Below are 23,571 nucleotides of genomic sequence, written 5' to 3'. Positions count from 1 at the left end.
CACACACGTCTTGACCCAGGGGTTCGGCAGGTTCTTTCTTTTGATAGTGTCGAACAGACACGCCACAAACTCGTGTATACAAATATATTTAAGACATCCGTGTTCACCGACCGTTGATGAAACGATACACAAACTGCATAAGTAGTGAACTAAAAGTTCTAGAACACGAAAAAAGGATGGTCACTTGTGATGACTTGTTTTTAGTTCAAGTGCTCCCAGACATGTGAGATTTCGTCCATTTCCTTCAGCACGTCGTGGCCCATAATTATCGTCAGGTACGTGCAGTTTTTTGTTGTAAACTAAATGACCATCTCTGGAAAACCTCCTCGTGTTATTGCTAATGACGCCATAGCTATTTTTTCCCTTTTTGATTCTTTTGTCGAACCACGTCAGCCATTTTTTTTTTCTACTTGCCTTTTCGTTGATTTGTTGCCGACTCTCGAACGTTTTTTTCCCCTCTTCCTATTCGGGATGATGGAAAACGTGTTTGTTACATGTCATTTTTTTCACGCTGTATTCCATACATCAGATGACTTACTAGATGTCATTAATTCTCGATTTAAAGACGTATATAAAATGTGATTTGTGAAGCAATGAAATAATGTCCAGATGAGGGTTGTAGGTGTCCACGAGGCCGTAAAGCAAACAGAATTTCCACGTCTCTTTTAATCTAACCATATGTTGCCATAGTGTCGTCCAGTCACTTGGCTGTTGCGTGCGTCGTATATTATTATTACTTCTCTTTTGTGTATGTACCAAGCTGTCGGCTATTTACTTATTTGCTTGAATGTGAGTCAGAAATGAGGGTAGCCAAGATGAACGCGTATATCTCCACCGGCCATTTTCAAATATTTGCCTCTGATTGTATCCTACACGTATTGCACTTGGTTTATCATTTGTTTGCACAGTTGTGCTGCATGACGCTCTGTTCGTGCGTTAGTCTTTTGTTGTCTTACGCTCTTGGCGCCATTTTCTCCTGCAGAGTCATCTGATCCATTTAGACCCCCGATCTGTTAATTGCTTTTTTCACTGATTTATCGTCTCAGCGGTAACTGCAGTCGACATAAATTTCATAATCTTGTTATCCGATTATTGGTCGTCGAAAAAAAAAAAAGAATTAACCGCTGATTTTTCTCTCACAATTTTTTTTATTTCCAAGGCGATTATTGGTTCTCTTTTTATCCGTAACTGTGGGGGGCCTTAGAAGATGAGACGGAAATCGGAAACCTTTGACGTCCATCAGTAAGTCAATAGCTCAAGTTAATCAATCCTCAAAGCCTCGTCACTCAGAAATTGTCTAAAGGTTTTTTCGTCCGTGTTATAGAAGAATAGGATTTATTGAATATTATAATCTCTTTCCTGACGAGCGAGCACTCCGTGATGCGTATCTTGATTTCTCCGACCATTTCTGTTGCATATACAGCCCATGCGCAGATATGGATTCAATTTCGATGATGATGGCGTGTGTTGGATATAGAGCTACCGGCCGGCTGCTGCTGGAAAACTGAAACTTCAGCATCCCTTTTTGAGCTGTATGTGTAAGAGCGTCGTCTCTCCCCCTCCATCCACCCACTACTACATCTGTATGTAAATGAAGTATGTGTGCTGTATATTATTAAGTTAAGTGAACTTGTCGTGGGTTAGGGGTGTTTTTCGGAAGGGGACTGCGTCCAGGGTTTGTGGCACAGCTTTATATTTTTGGTTGGGAAAAAGAAATAGGAAAATGTGAAAAGACGATGAATTCGTGCCAGTTCCGTGTGACTGAGCATTTGGCCACTTAATCCCAAAGCTCGAAAAAGTTTTCCAACTCCCCCCCTCCTTTCCATCCAAAAACCCTGCAGCACATCGGTCTTCTTTTCTTTCCATTTCGCTTTGGCTATCAGCACCAAAAAGAGTCAAAAGCTCCTTTTTGAAATAAAAACGACCAGAAAAAATTTGAAATTGTCTTCAATCTTACAGCCCCCCCACTTAAAAAGATTTTTTTTATTTTATTTTTTTTTCAAATCCGAAAACAGAAAATGTCGCATCCTCGTTCGAAAGTAATCCCCGTTGCTTGGTAATTCAGCACGCACGCCCTTCTTTTAGAACTCTCAGATCAAAGCTTTTAGCACGACTGGGATAAAATCCTTTTCCCGACAAACTTAGCACACACACACACACGTATGGATAGCGATAGAATAGAGTGGGTAGAACTTAAGCAAGAGAGAGAGAGAGACCCTCTTAGTCACCTTTTTTTTCCTTCTTGCCCGCTTTTATGATCATTTTCATATTTGTGAGATGGATCCATATATCCAGAAAGGGAAAAACACCCGGAACTGCGTTGGGTGACGGAACAGCGACAGCAGCTACGAAAATAATAAGCCCAACATTGTGGTGTATATAGGGCCAGATGGCCTCCCCCCCCCCCCCCCCTCTTTGGGTCCATCCATCTACATCCATCGTACATTCATTTATATTCCCCGCAACTACGTGGTAGATATAAACTAGGCACTTTTAACCGCCAACACATAGTTTTCTAGCTTTTTTTTTTTTTTTTTCCAGGGGGTTTCTTAATGGAACTTGTGATGAGACCTGTGCGGGTCTTAAGAGCAAAAATAAAAGGAGCTATATAGCTTTCACGAGCAAGCCTCTTTGGGATGATGGAAACCCCCCCTCTCTCTCTCTGAAAAGCTCACGTAGATAAATCAACGCCCGGCTCATTTTTCTGGGTCTGTTACTTCTTTTTTAATGGAGGAGACGCATAGTGAAATTATTCAAAAAATAAAATCTTCTTTTTTTCCGCTGCCCGCGTCTTTTCTTGTCTCCATTGGTCGTCGTGTTGTTTCACTTTTTGTTGTGTCGCTGGATCTTTCAGCTGAGGTCATTTTCAAGAGCTCACGATATCATGGAGTCACGCTTCACACACAACGAGAAAGAACAACAACTCGTCGTGTGCTCTGTTGTTATTCTTTGATGCACAGCTTTTTCTTTTTGTCGGATGTTTTTTTTTTTTTTTTTAAAGACTCGGGCGTTCCATCAAAACTGAAGAAACGTTTTCTTTTTTCCCAAAAAAAAAAAGGGAACGTCAAGGAAATGTCGAAAACATTTCCCGTGCGCTTTCAACAACAATAGCTTTGGGGTTGTGATATTGTTATTACATGTGGTCGGATAAAAGGTGTAGGCAAATCCATGATACCAATAATTCTGAAATTGTTATGCAGTAAAAAGAGAAAAACGAAATTCTTTTTTAAGGCGATGCCTTTTTCCCTTTTTTTTTTTTTTTTAAAGATGATAACTATTTAAAAAAAGTAATTCCGTGAAAATCGAACAGGTGTGTAGGAAAAGGGGATTTCTTTTAAAAGGGGCTGAGCACATTGGTTTTCTCTTTCGTTTAAAAGAAGAAGAAAAAGTTAGTTTGGTAAAAGGCGTTCACACGAAGAAACACCCTGTAACCCCATTTCGACTCTTATGTGTGTGGAACATGTGTTGCTTCAGCCAAAAAACTTTTTTTTTTATTATTGTGTTTTGTGATTTAGCTTTGAGCTTTCGCTTTTGATCCCTTTTTTGGATGTCTCCCCCTCTACTCTTTTCGATTGTGAACCGTATGTGTAACACACGCGCTCCGGTATCACCCGATCTGGAACAAATTAGATATAAGTGGTTATATCATCGGGCTGCTGTACACGGGCAAAACCTCTTTTTTTCTCTCTCTTTCTAAACATCTAAACAGATCGGTAAGGGGGGAGAAATACGAGATACGAACTGTGTACAACTCAAAACCTATAATAAAGCGCCGAACAACTTTTTTGATGCCAATCTTTTTCTTTTTTTTTTTGCTTTGAAAGGAGATAGAGCAAAGGAGACGCCCTAAATATCCTATAGCACAAAGAGATAGAGGGCTACCCTAACTCTAATCATCACGGTTCAATCCATTTAGACGGGAGCACAGTGTGTTCATTGAGCCCGCAGATATATCCTGTCTAGCTTAACTACTGTACACACTAAATATCCGCCAGACATTTTTTCTTGTTCAATTTTTTTGTTGTTGCTTAACCCCCTCATCATCTTTATTCAAAAAAAATAAAAAAGCGGCTCCGGGACAACTGACAATCAACGCTTACAGCATCCCCCCTCTCCCTCGTTTGCGATTCGCTATCATCGCTTAGCCTCGCTTCATTTCATTTGATTGAACCTCAAATCCAGCCAATCGCTACGCAGCAACGTTCACGGTCTCTTTAAATATCTGTCTCTACCCTCCTTGCGCTGGACTACTTTACGACTGATTTATACAGTAAATATATTCGTTTTCTCCCTCTTCTTTCGCTGTTCCCGACAGAAAGTTAAGGCGAAATTGGGGAGGGGGGGGGGAGCAAAAGAAGAACACGAGATTGGATTATTGGCTGGAATGATGAGACCCACCCTTGCGCAGAAGAAGAAGAAGAAGGGGGAGAATAAAAATCGTATTGCGTCTAAAAGGAAATGAGAGTGGCGTGTTCATTCTCCATATTGCCAATTCCACCACAATTCACAGTGGTTCGTCCGACCAATATAGCACTGAAAAAAAAAGAAACGATTTCCCTATAAGGTTTTTGGGTTTTCTCTCTCTCTCCTCCATCCTTTATAGGCATTTTATACGACAATTCAAACGGCTTGTACTCGTCCCATATTATACGGACGACTAACATGGACCGTGTTCGCCATAGTGTAATTACATCTGGCATATCCACAGCTGAATGTAATAATATAAAGAGGAGACCCTATTTTTTTCTTCTTTCCCTTTCCTGTATACATTTTGTTTTCTTCTTCTTTTATGTACGTGTATCCTGTCCGCATGAATAGGTGATTTATCACGCCGTAGGCTTTATATATCAATCCATATAGACACACACACACACACACAGCCATGTGGGAAATAAAAACGGAAAAGAAAGGGATTTTTTTTTTTTTGTTATTATTTTTATTTCTGAAACTGGGAATAAAAATCTTAAAAAAGACCCCCCTCCCTTTCGTTCTTTTTCTTGCCCATTTTTTTGTTTATGGATATAAATATCTAAAGCAAAACGAAAGAGGAACACGCATTTATCTATTGTTCACAAAGCTTTTACACGTATCAAATGCCACTCTCAAAAAACTATATTTCCAACTTGTTTTTTTATTATTGTTGTTTGTTGTTCGCTTTTTTTTAATAGTCTACTCTAGTCGTGTGTTTAGATGCCCGTCAGCACAGGGTTTCTTTTTAAATCCTATTGTTTTGTTTTCTGTTGGGATTGGAGTTGACGGGCCGACACTATCAAAGTAAACCACGAAGAGAGGAAGTCGGCGAGTAGCGACCCATTGTTTATGTTTCATCAGTTCTTTTTTTTTTTTTACCTTTTTGATGCTTGTCGTAGATACTGCACAACTCTACACACACTCGTGAAGGCTTTTCTTATTTTTTAAAAGACACATCAAACGTCTCTGTTTGTTAGAAGGTCTACATAGCGTGGGTTATTATAGACACAAGAAGATAGAGCTATGGGGAAATATCATTGGCAGATAAAGAGAATAGAACTAAAGAGCCACGGGTTGAGTTAACAAAGCGAGAGCTTCTTATCTCTGTGTGTGTGTGTGGGGGGAACAAGCAGTTTGAAGAAGAAGAAAAAAAAAAGGCATTTTTTTTTTTTTTTCCAACCTTAAAAGCTGTTTGCTACTCCTGAGAAATGTTTGTTTGAGGGGGAGAGAGAGAGAAAGATAACGAAAAAAAAAAAACCAAGTCAGGAAAAAGAGTCATTTCTTCATTGTCGGCCCTTGTCAAGTCGACCTCTAAGAAGCAAAAGTCTTTACTGATAAGTTAAACGCGCGCCGGCCTTTTTCCCCGGCCGTGTATAGTCTTTACCTGAACTGGCTTTTAGCCTACCAACAGCAGCCACCCTCCACAAAATGAAGACGTTAGTACAGACGGTGGGGGGAGGAAGTTTACAGGTACACACAACCGAATGTGTTGAGAGCGCTTCTCTCATTGTAGCCGGTTGATAACACATTTTTATTTTTTTTTTACGGAAAGGTTTTTGTTCCGTTTTTTTTAAATTAGAAACCACAAAGCAACAACACGTTGGGGTAGTTTTAAGTGTAGCACGGCAGAATATTGGGGCATTTTTTAGGCTCCATCTAATTTCCGTTTGTTTTCTCTAACAAAAAAAAGGGGGGGGGAAAGAAATCGAGTCGGTGTTTTGACCGCATTACTCAAATTGGACAAAGAGCATCCCACCCAATCAGAAAAGAAAAAACAACAATCTTTTTAAAAGGCAAAAGAAAAGAGGGGCATTTTTCACGCCATTTGCGTATACGAACGACTGGCAGACTGAAAAATGGCCTTTGCGTTCAGGACGTGATCGTCGGGGGTCCCTTTTTTTGTTTTTCTCAGCGTCTTTTGTTTTGAGCATTTCTCTCTCTTGTCTTTCTTTTTTCGGACAGATACACCACAAGGAATTTTTCCCCGTCGCCTAGAAAGAAAAAAAATGTTTAGTTTACCAAAAACAATGGGTAAATATACGTACCCGATACTACACGTACGCCTTTCGATGTTTTCATTTCATTTTTTTGTTGACATTGATAAATTTAACACAATGCGCGTTTTTCTACTAGGATATGAGATAGGGCCTTTTTTTCGCCGTTTTCTTACGTTCAAAAAATAAAATGTCGCTGAAGTTTATTATTATTGGAAGGAGAAAAGACAGCCGTTCAATGCAAACAACGTGCCGTTTTGCATATTTCACGCGTCACGTCGCCAACAGGCAAAAAGAAAAGGACACAGCAATGTAAGGAAAATCGTTATTATCGATGAATGTGCTGTGTCGTATAGCCGAAAAGACAAACTTTTCTTTCGTGGAAATTCATAGTCATCGTTCGGACGTAGAATTGTTTGAGAAAAAAAAGGAGAAATGTATAAATAACAGTCGAATATTTATATTTTAGTTGTATCATTCCTTTGTATATTTCTCTCGTTTTTAAACAGCCAACCCCACAATCACCGAGCTTAGATAATCTTTTATTCATAATAGAGAGCCCAAACAGTTGCGTCGAAGGGGGATATACGCAGACAGGGTTGTAAGGAACTGTTTAATTAACATAAAGAGAGGGATATATGGCTGTGGTCTTGTCTTGTTTCTTTAAATCCCTTCTTTTCCTACACCTTCTCCATTCTTTCACAAGATCTAAATGCCCAGTTTTTTCTAGCTTCTTTCTTTCTTTCTTTTTTCAAATAGCCCCCCTCTCCCAAAATATGCCTAGTAATGAGGCCAATAACATTGACGTCTTACTGTCAGGAATCCTCCAAGTCCGACTTAAGTCGAATTGTTGGGGGTCCCCTGCAAAGCACAGGTACACATCACAGAGAAATCCGCCCAACTTTTGTGTGTTGTTTTGGTCGGCCATCTCATTGATGCCCGTCATCTTTTCTTTCTTTTTTTTTTGTGTTTTTGTACGTAGGCCTAAACATAATAGATTCTTTCTGTTTTCTACTAGGAGGAGATGAAGTGGAGGGCGCGCGGAGAAACAATCTATTCACATCGATCTCCACTCGATCATCAAACAGAAAATGCGATAGAAATGCATGGCAAGAAAGGACCCCCCTTCAATAGTTGGACACAACCACCACCACCGCCCCGACACAATAACATGTGCACTGACATGTACAAGGCTAAAAGAAAAAGGTAAGTCTGACCAACTTGCGTTGCGCATGATCGAGCGTACAACTAAATAGAATGTCATACTTTTTTTTTTTCTGTGTGTGTGTGTGTGTGTGTGTGTGAGTATTGTTATGAATACTACCGACTGGGCGGTAGTTTAAAAAACATTGGGGTGGAGGGAGATGATACCGACATTTTCCGTGTCTAACATCTATAACATTCACCGTTTCTATTCATTTGGCGGGGGAAGATAATCTTTTATACGTGTGCGAGCAACTATTATTAGAACGCATCTTTCTATAGAGGCGGATTGCGTGGGGTAACACGACGTGTCAGTTTGTATGAATATCCAACAGTTGTCACATCTCTAGAAATGTGTGTTACAGCCTTTTTTTTTTCTTCTTTTGTCAATGTCTCCTACCCCCGTGTTACCTCGAAAAAAAAAAAAAACCCGAATGATGACGGCCAAAGTATTTTTATTTTCAAGTTGTTGAAAATGTACATATCTTTTTTTATTCTTCTTCTTCACTGTCCACTAAAAAGCAAAAATATTATTATTATTATTATTTTCCCTATCCAATGGGGGTAGGAAAGGATAAAGATTTTTGAAGATGTACGTACACTTTTGTGTTGGGTAACCTGACGACAAAAGAAGAAATGTCCTCAAAGATGTTTCTTTTAAGAGAGAAAAAAAAGGGATGCGGGGAAAATTTTTTTTTCCGGAATCAGGAAGATAAAGTCCTCAAGAGTCGCGGTAGGCGCACGTCGAGAGCTCCCACGAAGACATCAACAAAGTTATTTCATCATTTTTTTTCTTTTTCTTCCTCCGTTGCCCCTCTTGAATCTTCCCCCCTCCACACACATTTCTAGTTTCCTTCTTTCTGACCTCCCTGAATGCGTTCCTCTATTTTTTTCCGACATTATCTACGGAATAGAAATCCCGCTGTGTGGCCACATTTCGACAAGTCAAAAAGGTTCGTACCTTTAATGAACATATCTGTCAGTGGGTTTCTCTCTTGGCCGAGAAACAAGCAAGGAAAGATCATCAGCTGTGTGGGCCGCCCTATTCCACTACCTGGCTCTATTTCTTCTGGGGGGTACGCACACACACGCTTCTTCTCTTGTGTACTATGTAGACAATAATAATCTCATGAGCGATATATAGACAACTCAACAGCGTTCTTCAGGGGAGGTTTTTCCAAAGTCTTTTTCTTCTTTAGACCAGTTGGGGGGAGGGCGGTGTGTGGAGTTTGGTGTGGCCCTTCTTCATGACCACCACCTATTTTATTTTTATTTTATTTTATTTTTTTGCTGAAGGTAAACGATAAGAAGCTGCTGGACCCTCCACCAACGTTGGTGGTGCCCCTTTTTTTTTTTCTCTCTTTTCCTTATCCATTGTAACGTGTACACATAAGAAAGGCCGGACCGTACAGAACCGGACAATCGATTATAACATGGGAAAACGTATGTTCGAACAAGAAGGAAAGATTTTTTTTTTTTCTTCTTTTGAGGAATGAGAGGTGGAAGAATTTCGTTTTTTTCATATTATTATTTTATTATTACGCCTTTTGTGTTTAGGAATCTTTTCTCTTTTCTTTATTCCGGCCAATAGATTCCATCAAAAGGGAAATGAAAGGAGACAAAACACAAAAGTTCGATTTCGTCACAGACACCACAAGCCAAAAAAAAAAGTGAAAGAGACCCACCGCGCGATAGAGAAATGCCCATCGCTTGCAACAAACAGCTGCTTTAAAAAAGAAAAAAAAAAGAAGTCTGAATTGTTCGAAAAACCGTCAAGAGAAACAGACACGTATGCACATGTAGCTTCTGGGCTAGGCGCTTTGGTTGGGGGCCCCCCTCGTTCCATTCCATCTTAATAAACAGTTATAAATATATGCCGCCGCTTTTCACTTTTCCCTTCGGTGGGATATGGGCATGTAAGAATCATCAGATAGCCGAAAGGCATCCGCTGTTCCGTCACATCAGAAAACGAGAACGAAACCGTTTTCTTGCAGCAGGCGTGTGCAAGTCTGGAATATTTTTCCATAATTCAGCCAAACCCGAGGAAGAAAAATCTTGTCAAAAGAGAGAGAAACTGTCGAGCCTTTTCTTTCCCGTTTTAGTTTATCATTGACATGATTTTAGCAGCTGCGGTCGACATTTCGAAGCTTTTTTCGTCTGAAACACAAGGGGGGGAGGGCGCGATCGCATTTATTTTTTCCCCAAACAAGAAATCGTAAGTGCTTCTGGGTTGGCTGTTACTTTCACATAACCGAAAGGCGCTAGGGAATCTGAAGAGAGAAAAAACCGCATACAAGCCGACGCCCCTACTCGAACATGCCTTCCTCGTAGAGTAAAAAAAAAAAAAATTAAAAATATTCTGGTAAAGAGTCATCGGTAAAATTCCTTTTTAGTGAGACGGACGACACATTCCCTCCCCTTCGCTACACTTGAAGCTTCTTCCTTTTTTTTTTTTACAATTTGGGTTTAAATGAGAGGGAATGCACAGCCGCCCTTGTGTCCACCTCCTCACTTGACGAGAGTTAAGCTCCTTATATTTATGCGGTCCATTGCTCGGCTCTTCTTTTCTTAAAAATCTGTTTATTATTTCCCATTTTTTTTTATTTTTCAGTCGCGGGCTATGCTCGTCGAAATATTATCTCCTACTAGAGATCTCTCGAAGAGTCAAGAAAGCGGAAGAAGAGACACAAAGTCACGTCTCTTTTTTTTTTCAGACTGCGCAGGGACAACAAGAAAAAAAAGGACGTAGGTAGAAGGGGGGGGGGTAGAAACGTGCATTAGCATGTTAGCGTCAGCTTTCTTTTATCCCAAAAGGCAACTTTGTTGTTAGCATTGCGTCTCTCTCTCGTTATGATAACTAAAAAGAGAGAATCACCGCTCGGGAAACAATTGAAGAGTTGCACTCAGCCCACTGGGGGGGAAATAATAATCATAACGACATTTTTTTTTTCCATCGCTGTTTTGTCGTCCATGTCGTGATGAGCCACACACACACAGATCAAAGAAGAAGGAGAAAACCAGTGACCGTTTTCTTAAAAAAAAAAAAAGAAAGGACCGAACTCTGCACGATTTCTTGAGTGGCATTAAGAGACGCGTTCTCGTCCAATGTCGGGCCGTCTAGGCCGTCCGACTGAACAACATTGAAAAGAAATAGTTTTTTTTTTTTGGGTGGGGGGGGGATGTTTTTCTTTGTTTAGTTTACGAGCTATTAAAACATCGGAGCGTGAATCAATCCACCTCGTATATAATGTAATAATGACCTCCCAGCTCCACAGCCGCACTGCCACAGGCCATTTAGTCTGTACACAAGAAAGATCTCCCACGATTAATAACCCAAAAGATATATCAAAAGCTCACCCGGCGGGGACCACCCCAAACGTCTATACGTAAGGCAATGGCGTTTCTTCCATACTACGCGTATCGCTATAGACAGTAGGGAACTCTTCTTTTTGCCTGAGAATTATAACTATTTTATTATTATTCTTGCCTACAATGTCGCATTTCTCTCGCTTTGATTCGATTAACAGAGTTGCCCTTTTACGCATTTATTCTCGTGCGCAATTTTTGGGTTCGTTAGCAGTCAGTGCGTGTTTGTATCATAACACGAGCTATTCATTAGACCGATCGATGGTTACCACAACAACAATTGATGGATTGTCTGATTAATTCTTTCTTTTTTTTTTTTTGGTTTTACGCAGATCTGCCATCGTGACTTGATGAATTGAAACGACGACGTCGGCGCTGGTGGTTTTTTTTTTCCGGTACGTTAAAAACATTTTTTTTTTTTTCTTTATTTCGACTGGTTGTTTCTTTGACTTGGGTGGTGGTGGAAGAGCTTGGTCGTGATTCGATTCTAGCGTGATGTTGGCATCAATAGATCTCCTATTCTATTCGGCAAACTTGTTGTACAATTGAAACGGGTATGGTTTGGGGGGGACAAAAGGAAGAATGGAGAATTCTTTTCCTACACAATACGTTTATTGACCGACGCCGACTAATTCATTTAAAGAGAATCACTTCTCGGAAGAAAGGAAAAAAAAAAGGACGACAGCACGAGGCGCCATGTATAGCGCAGAATAGAACCCATGTGAATGGTTTGTTGGCACCGAACGGGGAATGTGTTCATATTTGCTTATTTTTTTGTTGTTGTTGTTTAAGGAAACTCTTCTTTATTGTGTCTCTCGTCGACTTTTCTTATAAAAATTCCATTTAACAAAAAAAAAATTATTTTTTCTCGGAGGTGTATGGGAATATTGCGGCGCTATAGACTCTGGAACACACGCAGAATGAGAAAGAGAGAAAAAATATACCTGATGGGCGGGAACGGTTTCTTCTTCTTTTTCTTTCCTCCTCATCCCTTCCTGGCTGAAAGAATAGGTGACGCCCTCCTCCTCTTTTCCCACCACATGTTCTCCGGGGCTGTTACACACTGCGCCTAGAAGTTGGGTGAAACATCTCTCCCTCCCACCCGACCTCCTGCGCTGTTGCTCGCGCCCCGGCCAAAAAAAAAAAAAAAATATTTCTTCGGCCTCGTGCTTTTCCCCCTGTCTCTACGATGTTTCAATCAGTTGCTTTCCCAACGTCGAACGTAGCGGACGTGTAGCAAATCGCATTCATAAAAGTTACCGTTTTCTTTTTTCCGAACCATTGCCCCGCTATTTTTTTTCCCGTAGTTCGCAGGTGTTCTCTTGTCAAGTGAAGCAGTTTATGTTTTTCCTTACTTTCCGGTTTCATCAGAAGAAGAAGAAGAAAACTCGAGATTTTTGCTGTTGAAAATCATTAGTTTTTTTGAACTGAGCGGGAAAAATTGCTTCCTTCAACTTGTGCGATAATCGCGTTTCCTGCAGAATGGAATTACGATTCGCCGCGGTAGTGTTCTTCTTTGCCGCCATTTGCGTCCACACCTCGATGACCCAAGGTACAAACCTAAAAAAATATTTGTCATTAAAGTCGGCAATTAAAAAGCTAAAACAAAAAAATGGAATAAATCAAAGGGACGCAACTGTGTACGCGCAGCAGGTTGTGTTAGCGTATACCACCCGGTGTAGTAATTTATTTGCCAGTCCATTTTTTTTGTTTGTTTGTAACTGCCACAGATGTACACGAATGATACCGTAGTACGAACAGATATTTTTTTTTCCCCCTTTCTTTGTGAAAAAAATACGTTAATGAGCACTCCGTGGGTTGCTCCCGGTGCCTAAGGCTCATTTAGTGCCAAGCAGGTAACACACACACAAAGAGAAGAAACAAACTTCTTCATTTCGAGTGTTTTGTTTGCCTTTCCCCCCTTGCGTGAATACGTTTTTATCTAGCTTCTTTATTGCTCTTATTCGGCCACGATTGTTATACCTTTAGACACACAATAGCCAACGCCAAGGTTTAAATTTCAAATCGCATTTTAAAATAATAATAAAAAAAGAGGACATGAAAAAAAAAATAAGGGAAAGGACGTATTGTGTTTCTACTATCCGGGTTGTTTGATTGGTTCACTTTATCTATGTCGCTTAAGTTGCATTTGACAGAGGAAGTGACTCTGTCCATTTTCCCCTATCAAGTCGACCACGATATTTTGTTTTGTTGACTCTCTCTCTCTTTACACGCACGACTGAACATTTGACCTGTCAAAAGAGTTCCAATGCGTTAAGACAGCACCAGCTCAGTTGACTTTGATCTGCTTTCTTCTTGAAAGATGACGAGCCCTTGTTATACACTTTATATAACAAACACACCAAAATAATAAAAGGGGAGAACCTGTTATTTTGACGGCTAGACGATAATCCTCTTTCTAGACGATTGGACTACATGCTAAAAAAAAAAAAAAAAAAAAAGCAGAAACACAATAGGATAACTACTAGATCTACTAGTCCAAGAGAACACGATACATTGAAAAGTTTTATTTACTTTTTTGTCGTTGTTGTCCTAACGCCCACAGTCGTCAAACGGTCGACAATTGAAGACCCCCCCGATAAGTGTCCTCGCCCATCCAATGTATTTTTCTTTGTATTTTTTAAATAATACTTTAGTGTTTTTATTTAAGAAAGGGCTTTTTTTCCTCCCCTATAGTTCTATGTATATTCAACGTATTGACGTGTTATGACACAAGAGTCCCTAGATCCCCCAGCAACTTTTTTGTGTGGCTAGGTATTAAAGATGACAAAAAAAGAAAATGACGTCAACCAACATTTCTCGCTTTCTTTTTTTTTTTTGCTGTGGTTCTTCACCCAAAGAATTTTATTTTTTTATTTTTTAGGGGGGGGGGGGAGAAAAAAAACCAAAGGGAGTCCTGGAACATAATCGTAGTAGTGATAATATTGACATGTGGACTTGAAGCTTTAGATATATATATATTTTTACACCCCTGCAACCACGGGACTCTCCCCCCCTCCTCTCCTTGTTAGATTAGCATATATATAACGATGGACGGGGCGACGACGATGAAGAATGAAAAGGTGTTGCGTTCAAGCATTGGCGCACGTTCCGTAGAGAAGGGAAGAACGCCCTTGAGTATCGAGAATCATCTATTGGAGGGACTGCGATAGGGGGCACATGATATTATGTATACGTACGCTCTGTCTGAAGAAAAATTTGTATGGAAATTTGAATGCGCCGATACAGAGCCAACGCCCCCGCCGAGCGACGGCGGCGGCGCGACGACGGGATTTCTCTCGATTTTTTTTTCGTATTACAGTCCGTTTGGTTATGTAGACACACTCGGATGGATTGACAGGCCCCTTTCTCTTTATTCCCTACACACACGCGTGGCCTATTGTTGTATTCGTTTGACAGCCGAGGAATGACAATGATTTCCATTACATTGACGCTGGGCGGAGGATAACAATCTCTTACGCCACAACCTTCTCTCCTTGATGAATTCCGTTTTAGTCCATCTTCATTTGGGAATTTTGAACGAGCGCATCCTTTACTTATTCTTTCCACTAGACGGAATAGAAAGAAAAAAAAAACACCCGCCTTTTAATGCGGACGAAAAGTTTGAAGCGTGAAAGAATTTTCTGAAATATTTCTCAAGTGAAGAAAGTTCGTTTCTTTTTTTCCTCCTTCTATCAAAGTAATGCTCTTGTCTGTCTATGTGGGGGGGGGGGTTCATAATGGAGAGCGCAGCCGCTAGAGTTCACAAGGATAAAGAAGAAAAGGATTGAAACTGCGGCCGTGAATAATTTTCCCCTTTTTCTGAGATCCCTTTTTGCCCTGTACTCTCTTGCCGCGCTGTACCACTCTTGGCTCTCTTACCTCTAAGTAGCATTACCTTCAAATCAAAAGAATCCAAGGTCGTGTTTAAAAAATCGTGCTGGGTGGCCCCCTCCCGTCTTTTTCTCCTTTTGATGATGATGGTATAGTTGCTCGGGTACTACACGTTCGTATAGTAAAGTTTTTTTGTTTTTTTGTTTTTTTCTGGGAGAGGTTACTTATTTGAATTTCTCTCTGCATGCAGCATCCCGAAAAAGAAAGAAAAAAAAAGGCGCACGCGGTTGGTTTTTTTTTTTGTTTTGTTTTTTTAAGTTTTCGAAGCGTCTACGCATTACCACCACAAAAAAGAGAAGAAAAGACAAAAAAAAAAAAAAAGAGTTTCATAATAATTCCATCTTGAAGACAGCAGAGTATATATATATATAGTAGTTAATATACACTCTCTATTGAGATGTTGAGAAGGGAACAACGAAAGAAGGAAGGGACTCGTGCCTCGGATAGGGAAAACGAAAAACCCACCCACGAAGCAGACACACACAGACGCGGTAATTATCTTTTAGAAGAAGAAGAAGTTGTTTTTTTCAGTTGGACCTCCTCTCAATTTTTCCTCCTTTTTTTTTAAAGAGCGGTTAATCAACGGTGCTCTGATGTTATATAGTACGTAACTCCGTATAGACATGATTATCAATCAGGGCTCCCCCCCACACCGCCATTAGAAGTATAAGGTAGTCCTAAACCGTGGTGGTAAATTCATGGTGGCTCTTTTAATAGCCTCTAGCCAAGGTGGATGTTCTTTTCGATGTTTCAAAGTCTGTACGAATAACACAATGAAAGGGTTTACTGGAAAAAAGAAAAACGAGAATCATCAGTGTAATAAAAAGAATAACAAACGAAATGGACATTTAAAAGAGAGTCTAAAAGAGTGCAGACTCACCGCGCCGAATATAATCATGTCATTATATATCGGAGAGATGTGCAAGGAATATTTCCAGGCTAGAGACCATCATCATCATCATCATCAATGTGTGGAAAGATGGGACTAGAAAGAACCGATGCGTGATCTCATATTCCGGATATGAGGGCGTATATCTTTTTTTTTTTTCTCTTTTAAATACATTTGATGTTATACGAACAGGATGAATAATGTATGTTTTTTTGGAAGAGGGTGGGGGGGGGAACCAAAATCTAGTCTATGCGTATGCGAGCTGATACGGATGTTGACTCTGCTATTTGACTTGTTTGTGCGTGTGGGGCCGTCATCTCTCAACTGTTTGGTACTCACGAGGGAGTGCGCACAAAGGAATGGGCGCTTCCGTTTTTTTTTTTTTTTTTAACTATCCATCTTTTGCAACACGACCGGAACGTTTCCGGTTGTACTCATCTCTCCGCATCCTCTTTTTTTTTTTTTTATTCGTTCAAAATGAGGGGTGGAGGAGAGATGAATCTGTAGCATGTTCAGCGGTGTGACGTGATCTCTCAACATTTGAATATTAATCCGGGGATAATGTAAATTTCAAAAAAAATAAAAGGAATTCAACGATGCGTACAATTTTGTTTTGGGAGGATTGGAGGGGGGGAGCTTCTGATGTTTTTGCTCCTCGAAAGAGAGAAGAGAAAAGAAATGAATCCTGACTTGAAAAAACAAAAATGAGAGAAAGAAAGGCAACTTATTAAATCATTGTTTTCTTATCTTTTTATCTATTCATGAAACGCTGCCGTTTGTACGCACACGACGACGAATCTGACGACCGAAACTATTTTTATAATGACGGACACGTCACGCACGTGTAGGGATGCAGCAATTCGACCGCGAACCGCAGTACGCCGAAGCCAATCCCGGAGAGATCGTGATCATGCCTTGCAGAGTTTTCAACAAGAAGGGCCAATGCGTCTGGCAGAAAGATGGCAAGGTAAAGTCTTTAAGGTTTAACCTTTTTATTTTGGATTTTTCACATTTTTTGTTTTTGTTTTTTTTTGCTATTTCGTTTTGTTATTCACGCGTGTTTCTCTCTATGGCTGCCGTGGAATGTCTTTTAATCTTTTTCGTCCGTTTTGGGGAATTTTTTGTTTTGTTTTTTTTTTCTTTCGAATAGCCCGTCGGAATTTACCCCGGGAAATACGAATGGGTTAGTTCGCCCGATTTGGGTGATTGCAGCCTACGGATATCCGCCGCCCGAGCCGATCTGGATGCCGGTGAATGGGAATGTCAGGTATTTCCACCTTTTTTTTTTTTCCCTTGGAATTATTTTTTCTCCCATTCCATTTAGAATTTTGTGCGTGTCTTTGTTGTTGCTGTTGAGTGGGTATTACATCCAAAGTATTTGAAGCATTTCATGTGAGCTGCACACAGCATTTTCATTGCGCAACTCGCACATAGTTGATGTTCTGCCGAGTGCATTCTCTATTAAAGGCAATGGAATATTGTTTGGTTCAATAATTCCCGTTTCAATTCAACGATCTATTTTTATTCTTTAAAAGAAAAAAAATAAGCAAACCCTCCAAAATAAAAAAAACGTGGGATAGAGAATTTTAACCCTTGTACCCCCAAACGTGTTTGTGTTGTGTGTTTTTAATCTCATGTTTCTATACTTCCAAATTTCTTTGGCCCTCATATCCGCGCCATGTTGTTCTATGCTATTATTAAAATCGTTGTGGTTTTCCCTTTATTTTATTTTAAAATGTTTCCCTTTTTTTTTTTTTCTCTCTCTTTTCGGATGAACGCGCAGGTAACCGCATCGTCATTCGATGCGCAGGACGCCTTGACCTCCGACCCGGCCCGGCTCGTCGTTCGAGGTATGATGAGTTGAGAGAGTTACTGCAGTTACTTGCAGTTGCTGTACGTAGTATAGTGTGGTGGTGTGGTAGTATTAGTATAAGTAGTAAACAAAACAAAAAAAAAAAAGGATGAAGAGGATAAAGAAACTGAAGGGGGGGAAAAAAAAAAGAAGGAAATTGAACAGGAAAATAACGTGCAGACCAAACGAAAATGAGAAAAACACGGAAAAATTCTCTTGCATTTCCCACTGACGGAACCTGCCGTATCCATCGTGTGTTTTTCTTATTTTATTTTCCGACTCTTTTCTTTATTTCTCACCTTGAACTGCGCCAAGACATTTTCGTTCTTTCCCCCCCCTTGCGTCTTTGTGTGTAAGTGTTTCACAAGTTCATTCGTCTCGGTTATTTTCCGAGTTCTCGCTGTGAAAAAGAAAACAAAAAATCTGGAGGTGTCGCTCTACATTTTCTTCTAATTACAAACGAAAATGTACAGCAAAGGAAACTCGAAAAAAGCAAATGTTGTGTGTTGAAAATGTGCGTTCCACTTAATCAGCAATTAAATTTGTGTTTTTGTTTTTGAAATGCAGTTCCCCCGAGCCCTCCGCAACTGGAAGTGGAATTGAGCCCGATCGCCGATGGAGGCAACTTGACCTTGTCTGCGGGCGCTGAGGCCACAGTTCGATGTTTGAGTCGCGGCGGCAATCCGGCCGCCAACGTCAAGTGGTTCCTCGATCAGCGTGAACTCGTCGGCCACTACAACCAGACCAACACGACCGACATTGGCAAGGTCAAAACGTGGATGGCCGTCTCGACGCTGACCTACACCTTCACCAAGACGGATCACTCGAAATTACTGAGGTGCGTCGCCCTGCACGAGGCCTATCCGACCAAAAGCCGGGAGTCATCCGTCACGCTCGACATTCATTGTAAGTCCAACATCCGTTTTTCTATCTTCACTAGGCGAATGTCTTTTCTCTAAATCCGTGCACAAACGTTTATCATTCATTTTCATTATTCAAATTAAAATTCAAAAAAAAAAAATTAATAATAAACTAGATGCGCCGGAAGTGACGCTTGTTGGGACTCCGACGGTCGACCTGGAAGAGAACATTGACTCAGTTTCATTGCGATGCCGGGCGGATGCCAACCCACCTGCCACGGTCATCTGGCGCCGCGTTGGCGGCAATCCATCGATGACGAACAGGGCTCCTGTTGTCAGCATGGGTGACATTTACAGTTTCCAGGAGACCCTGGAATTCTCGCCCGTCACGCGCAAAGATTCGGCCACTTACTCGTGCGAAGCGAAGAACACGATTGGAACTTCGAATCTCATCACGATTCCTATCGACATTAAATGTAAGTCGGCACCCAACTAGAACCAAACGACTTTCTTTTGTTATGGATAATATTGAACTACCCTCCGCATTTGAACAAACAAATCGTGAAAGAAACTATTCCGGCATTCTTTTTTGAACTGATGAGAACCGACTGTGTTTTTCACAGACTCGCCGATGATTGTTAATGTCGGCCCTGCTGTTAGCCAACAATTGACGGTCACGCTATACGAGTCGACGCGACTCGAGTGCCAGGCGGAAGGCAATCCGCTTCCACGCTATCAGTGGCTTCATCGTAGGCCCAAGGACGGCGAAGAGGACATCGTCATCCGGTCGGAAGATCGTTACTTGCACATCACCAACGTGACGTACGAACACCAGGGCGAATACATTTGCATCGCCACCAGTACCATCAACGGCCTGGAGCGGATGGTCCAGAGTGAAGCCATTACTCTGCGAGTTGTAGGTAAGGAAAATGGAAACGAAATTAGTTTTTATTTTATTATTTTTTTTTTTTTTATTATTTTTTCTTTTTGAAAACTCAAACTCTGAAAATGGACTTACTAAATAGAGAAAAGGCTAGGGCATATCATACATTTTGTTTTTCATTGTTGAAAAATAAAATCGTGAAACGGACCTTTTAACCTTAGTGACTCGAATCGTTTCCTAACGTTGGGCATAAAAAATAAAATATATGACGCAAGGGTTTATCATTGACCTCTTGATGTTGTTGCCTAGAGGCCTTCCAATTCATGGCCTGTCTACCTGGTTCGCTTTTTTTTTTATGTATATCAAACCATTTTTTTAATTGTGAATTTCTTAAAATGGAAAAAAATAATAATTTCCATCTCATTTCAAATTCATTTGCATATTAATTTTTCTTTAAAACAAAAATTCCAATCCTACAGGTCCGCCGCAAGTTTTGAGCGAAGTATCGTCGCGATTCATTTCAGTTGAACGCGGGGACGATGCCGTCATCCGGGCTGTGTTTTGCGCTGATCCGCGTCCCATCCGAGTCTCTTGGCGTTGGGCCGCCTTCCAAATGGAAGCTGGCAGCGGAAGTGGACGCTTTGTTGCCGAAGCTCTACACAAGGTCTCGCCCGCTATTCTACCTACCCCTCCTGCCGTTGTAGAACTCGTGGCTGACGACGAAGATGACCAAGACGTGATTGGCAGCGCTAGCGACACTGAATCGAGCAGCAGCACCAATTCCGCTTACGACACTATCGAAAGCACAACCACCACGCACCATCCACGTAGTTTAGAAGTTGTACCTACTGCTCAGGCTTTGATTGCACGTCCGCCTCAGGCCGTATTCACTTATCCGGTACATATAATACGCTCGTCCCTGCTAGTTATCAACTTATAAGCTGCTACTTTTATTATTATGAAAATGCGTTTGCTGCTTCCACGAAACGTCCCCGATCTCCTCCCCTCCCCCACTACTTTCCCCAATAATTTTATGCTGATCGAAGCGATCAGCTTACGACAGCATCACAAGAGGGGACAGACAGCTGACACGTGTGTCTCCTCTTGAATAACATCCTCTCTTTTTTTTTCTTTCTTTCCTTACAGTCGTCCTCATCGGTTTTACGTAAACTTCTTTTTTTCGTGCGTGTGTCAACTGTCTCTTGGTCGTCGTTTTCTTTGTACTGTTGCAGGCTTTTGTCATTGGATCTCTTGGTCGCTGGGCGAGGGATGATAATAACAAGAAAAGATATGTGAATGTTTGGCTTTTTTCTTTCTGTTTTGTTGGTACAGGGGAAGCGAGACGAATGCTACGAGACGCGCTTACGTATCCAGCGCGTCGAAATGAACGACGCCCGTCACTACTATTTGACCGTGGAGAACGACAAAGGCTCGGATACGTTCTACGTCACTTTGACCGTCAAAGGTATGCAGCACGCTTGTCATCATCATCTTTTGCTTTTCGTTTTTCTTCTTCTGAAATGAACATCCAACAGGCGCGTTCCGTTCCGGCACGTCGCACCCTGTAAATTGTCGTGTATCAGTGGCATATCAAACGAGGGGTGGAACAGAGAACTATGTAGGGTGTGTGTGTGTGTGTGCCGTATTGTAATTCTATAGCAACTGGCCCGTGTTTGATGTTCTATTGGGAGTCGACTTTTTCCAGCTGGGATTGGATTTTTATGTTTCGATGTTACGTTTGTAAATGGAACACATCAAAATAGCTAACTTGCTTTCTTTTTCTTTTTTTTCTCTGCCTTGTCAAAGTAGAACCTGTTTCCATGGCAACGGTAATCGCCGTGGTGATCGCCTGTCTCTTCCTCATCATCGTCGTCACGCTCTGCCTGCTCTACGCCTACCGATCCGAGAGATGTTGTTTCGACCGTGAGTCTATCATTTTTCTCTTTTCATTACAACAAACAAACGTAGCATGCACTTAATTTATTTCAACGCGTATTTTTCTTTTTCTAGCTCACTATGCAAACAATTTGTGTGTGTGTGTGTGTCTTACTCTCTTCTCATTCGTGTCTCTTTGATGACGAATTCACGTAAACAACTCTAGCGTTCCATGCTTTCAAAATGCACTTAACAAACGCAACCCCATTTTTGAATTACTTTGCTTTTTACTTTACGTTTATTTTAGTATATACTTACTTCTACTTTTTTACGCAGTATAGTCACTTACTACTTCTTGTTTGATTATACTATGTATTTTTTTTTTTTTAAGTTACTCCTCCATCTATTTTGAATATTTTTTCTATCTATCTTTTTTTTTTGTGTATTCTCGTTCAAGGTAAGGGCGGCTCCAAGTCGACCGATCTGGAAAGGTATATACATCCTCATTTCTCTCATCACTCGCTTTTTGCTTCCATTACGTAGAAAGCTACATGTCATAAATTGTACGAGTTAACTGTAACAAAAATAAAGAAAGGGAAACAGAAAAAATAAAATAAAAGTAAACCATTTTCCGAGGGGAGGAAGAAGAACATGGGGATGCTAGAGTTGTTTTCTTTATGTCGATACCACGCCCTTTCGTATGACCTCTTGGAATAAGAAAACAAAAAAAAGGATGCAACCTTTTCTTGTTTTCTTGCTTAGTTTTTTTTTTCTAGTTTTAGATTCACTTGTTTTCCCATTCTTTACTGACGCCGCTTTATTTTTTGTTTTTAATCTTTTTTCTTCTTCCGTGTAGTATGAAGAGTGATGTGGAAAGTGTACATAGTAGCAGTCAGTGTAGCAGTAGCGGCAACAACAGCGCCACCAGCCAAACGAGCATTAATCGAGGAGGAACTCAGCGGAGCAGCGTCGGCCAAACAAAGTGCCATGTGAGTAAAACGACGTCTTCTTCCTCTTCCAACTCGAGCAATGTCAGTGCGTCGAGTAAGAAGCTGAATAACACTACGCCAGAACCACCTGGTGGCGGCCAATACAAAACTAACATCTTCATAAACGGTCCCGTCACTTCGACTGCTACTTCTACTACTTCTCTTCCTTCTACTACTACTACTACCATAACCACTAACCCGTTATCGGCGCTCAATGGAGGTAGCTACCCATAACATATTCCATCAGATGCTGAACGCACTGCGAAAGCAAAAAACTCTATTTATGCAAATCTACTTTTTTCTTACTAATAAAAATCCCACTGATTGGTGAATTAAAATTGATTGTAATCAAATCAATAGCTAATTTAATTTTAATTTCAATTTTACAGAAAGCATTGGGAACGGCGGTGTCGGATTCCCGCGGTCTGCTTTACGCGGATCTGCAATTGCCAAAAACCAGCAATAACGGCTCGATGAAGGTGAAGAACCACCACAGACATTTGCATAATTTACCTACGTCTTCGTCGTCTTCTTCGACGTGTACATCTTCGTCGCCGCAACAGCAATGGAGCCAATTGAACCGAACCAATTTTTCTGACCGGTCACTGGATCAGACCATCGATACATTAGACACATCTCTAGATCGATCTCATTCTAAAGTCGATGTTTAAGTGACAAGTCATGCCCATGCCTGTGTGTTTATATATCTGTACAAAAATTATCCCATTTGTTTTTTGTATTCGTAACCTTCCCCGCTCCCAATTTTATTATTTTAAATGTTTGAATTATTCTAAAAGACCAAAATAACAATAGAAGGACACGATGATATAAAACGCCACATCCGAAAATGGTGAGGAAATCGTGTCTATGTAAATGATAAACCCGCATTAAAACCTTCCTTTTCTTTCTCAAGAGCATGTTTTTTTGTTTGTTTTTCAGTTGAATTAAAACGATAAGTATTTGTTGGTATTATACGGTATTCTAGTGGATAAATGTGCGTGATCCCCGTCTCCCAAAACCTTGTCTCGTGTATTGTACAAAGTGTTTGTCGTTCTCGTGATTTTCCTTTTTTTCCCCCTTAAAAATATCCCATGATGTTCAGAATGAAAGAAAAATAAACACCTTTTTTAAAAATAGAAGGCATTTGCCTCTTTACTTCCCTTTGTCTGTACTGAAAGGGGCGTATTGGCAATTTCGAGAATTAGAAAGCGGCACAAACAGCTTTCACTATTCAATGCCAACAATTGCAAGTTGACAACGTGGAAACCATGCCATTGGTTCCATGCTGGTTTGTAG

General features: G+C 40.7%; 1 protein-coding gene across 8 annotated transcripts; it reads left to right on the top strand.

The window, feature by feature from the left end:
* Positions 1 to 6: 6 nt before the first annotated feature.
* Positions 7 to 23,411, top strand: LOC116928572 (hemicentin-1). 8 transcript variants are annotated; one of them, XM_045178514.1, is made up of 14 exons: positions 7 to 275; positions 7,483 to 7,670; positions 16,665 to 16,783; positions 16,967 to 17,083; positions 17,600 to 17,666; positions 18,236 to 18,574; positions 18,705 to 19,004; positions 19,152 to 19,448; positions 19,891 to 20,075; positions 20,744 to 20,876; positions 21,218 to 21,334; positions 21,744 to 21,777; positions 22,143 to 22,495; positions 22,665 to 22,879. In XM_045178514.1, exons 2-14 carry the CDS (start codon positions 7,571 to 7,573, stop codon positions 22,739 to 22,741), a joined length of 2,238 nt encoding a protein of 745 aa, XP_045034449.1. In that variant the 5' UTR covers positions 7 to 275; positions 7,483 to 7,570; the 3' UTR covers positions 22,742 to 22,879. The 8 variants fall into 8 exon arrangements, with proteins under 8 accessions (XP_045034449.1, XP_045034445.1, XP_045034450.1 ...); XM_045178510.1 differs by having other exon boundaries at positions 8 to 275; positions 19,891 to 20,309; XM_045178511.1 differs by having other exon boundaries at positions 10 to 275; positions 19,891 to 20,309; positions 21,221 to 21,334.
* Positions 23,412 to 23,571: the final 160 nt, after the last annotated feature.

This window comes from Daphnia magna, linkage group LG8 (genome assembly GCF_020631705.1).
Source record: "Daphnia magna isolate NIES linkage group LG8, ASM2063170v1.1, whole genome shotgun sequence".
NCBI classification, from domain to species: Eukaryota; Metazoa; Arthropoda; class Branchiopoda; order Diplostraca; family Daphniidae; genus Daphnia; species Daphnia magna.
The sequence above is the reverse complement of the archived record's forward strand: the minus strand, read 5'-3'. Positions and strand labels throughout refer to the sequence as shown.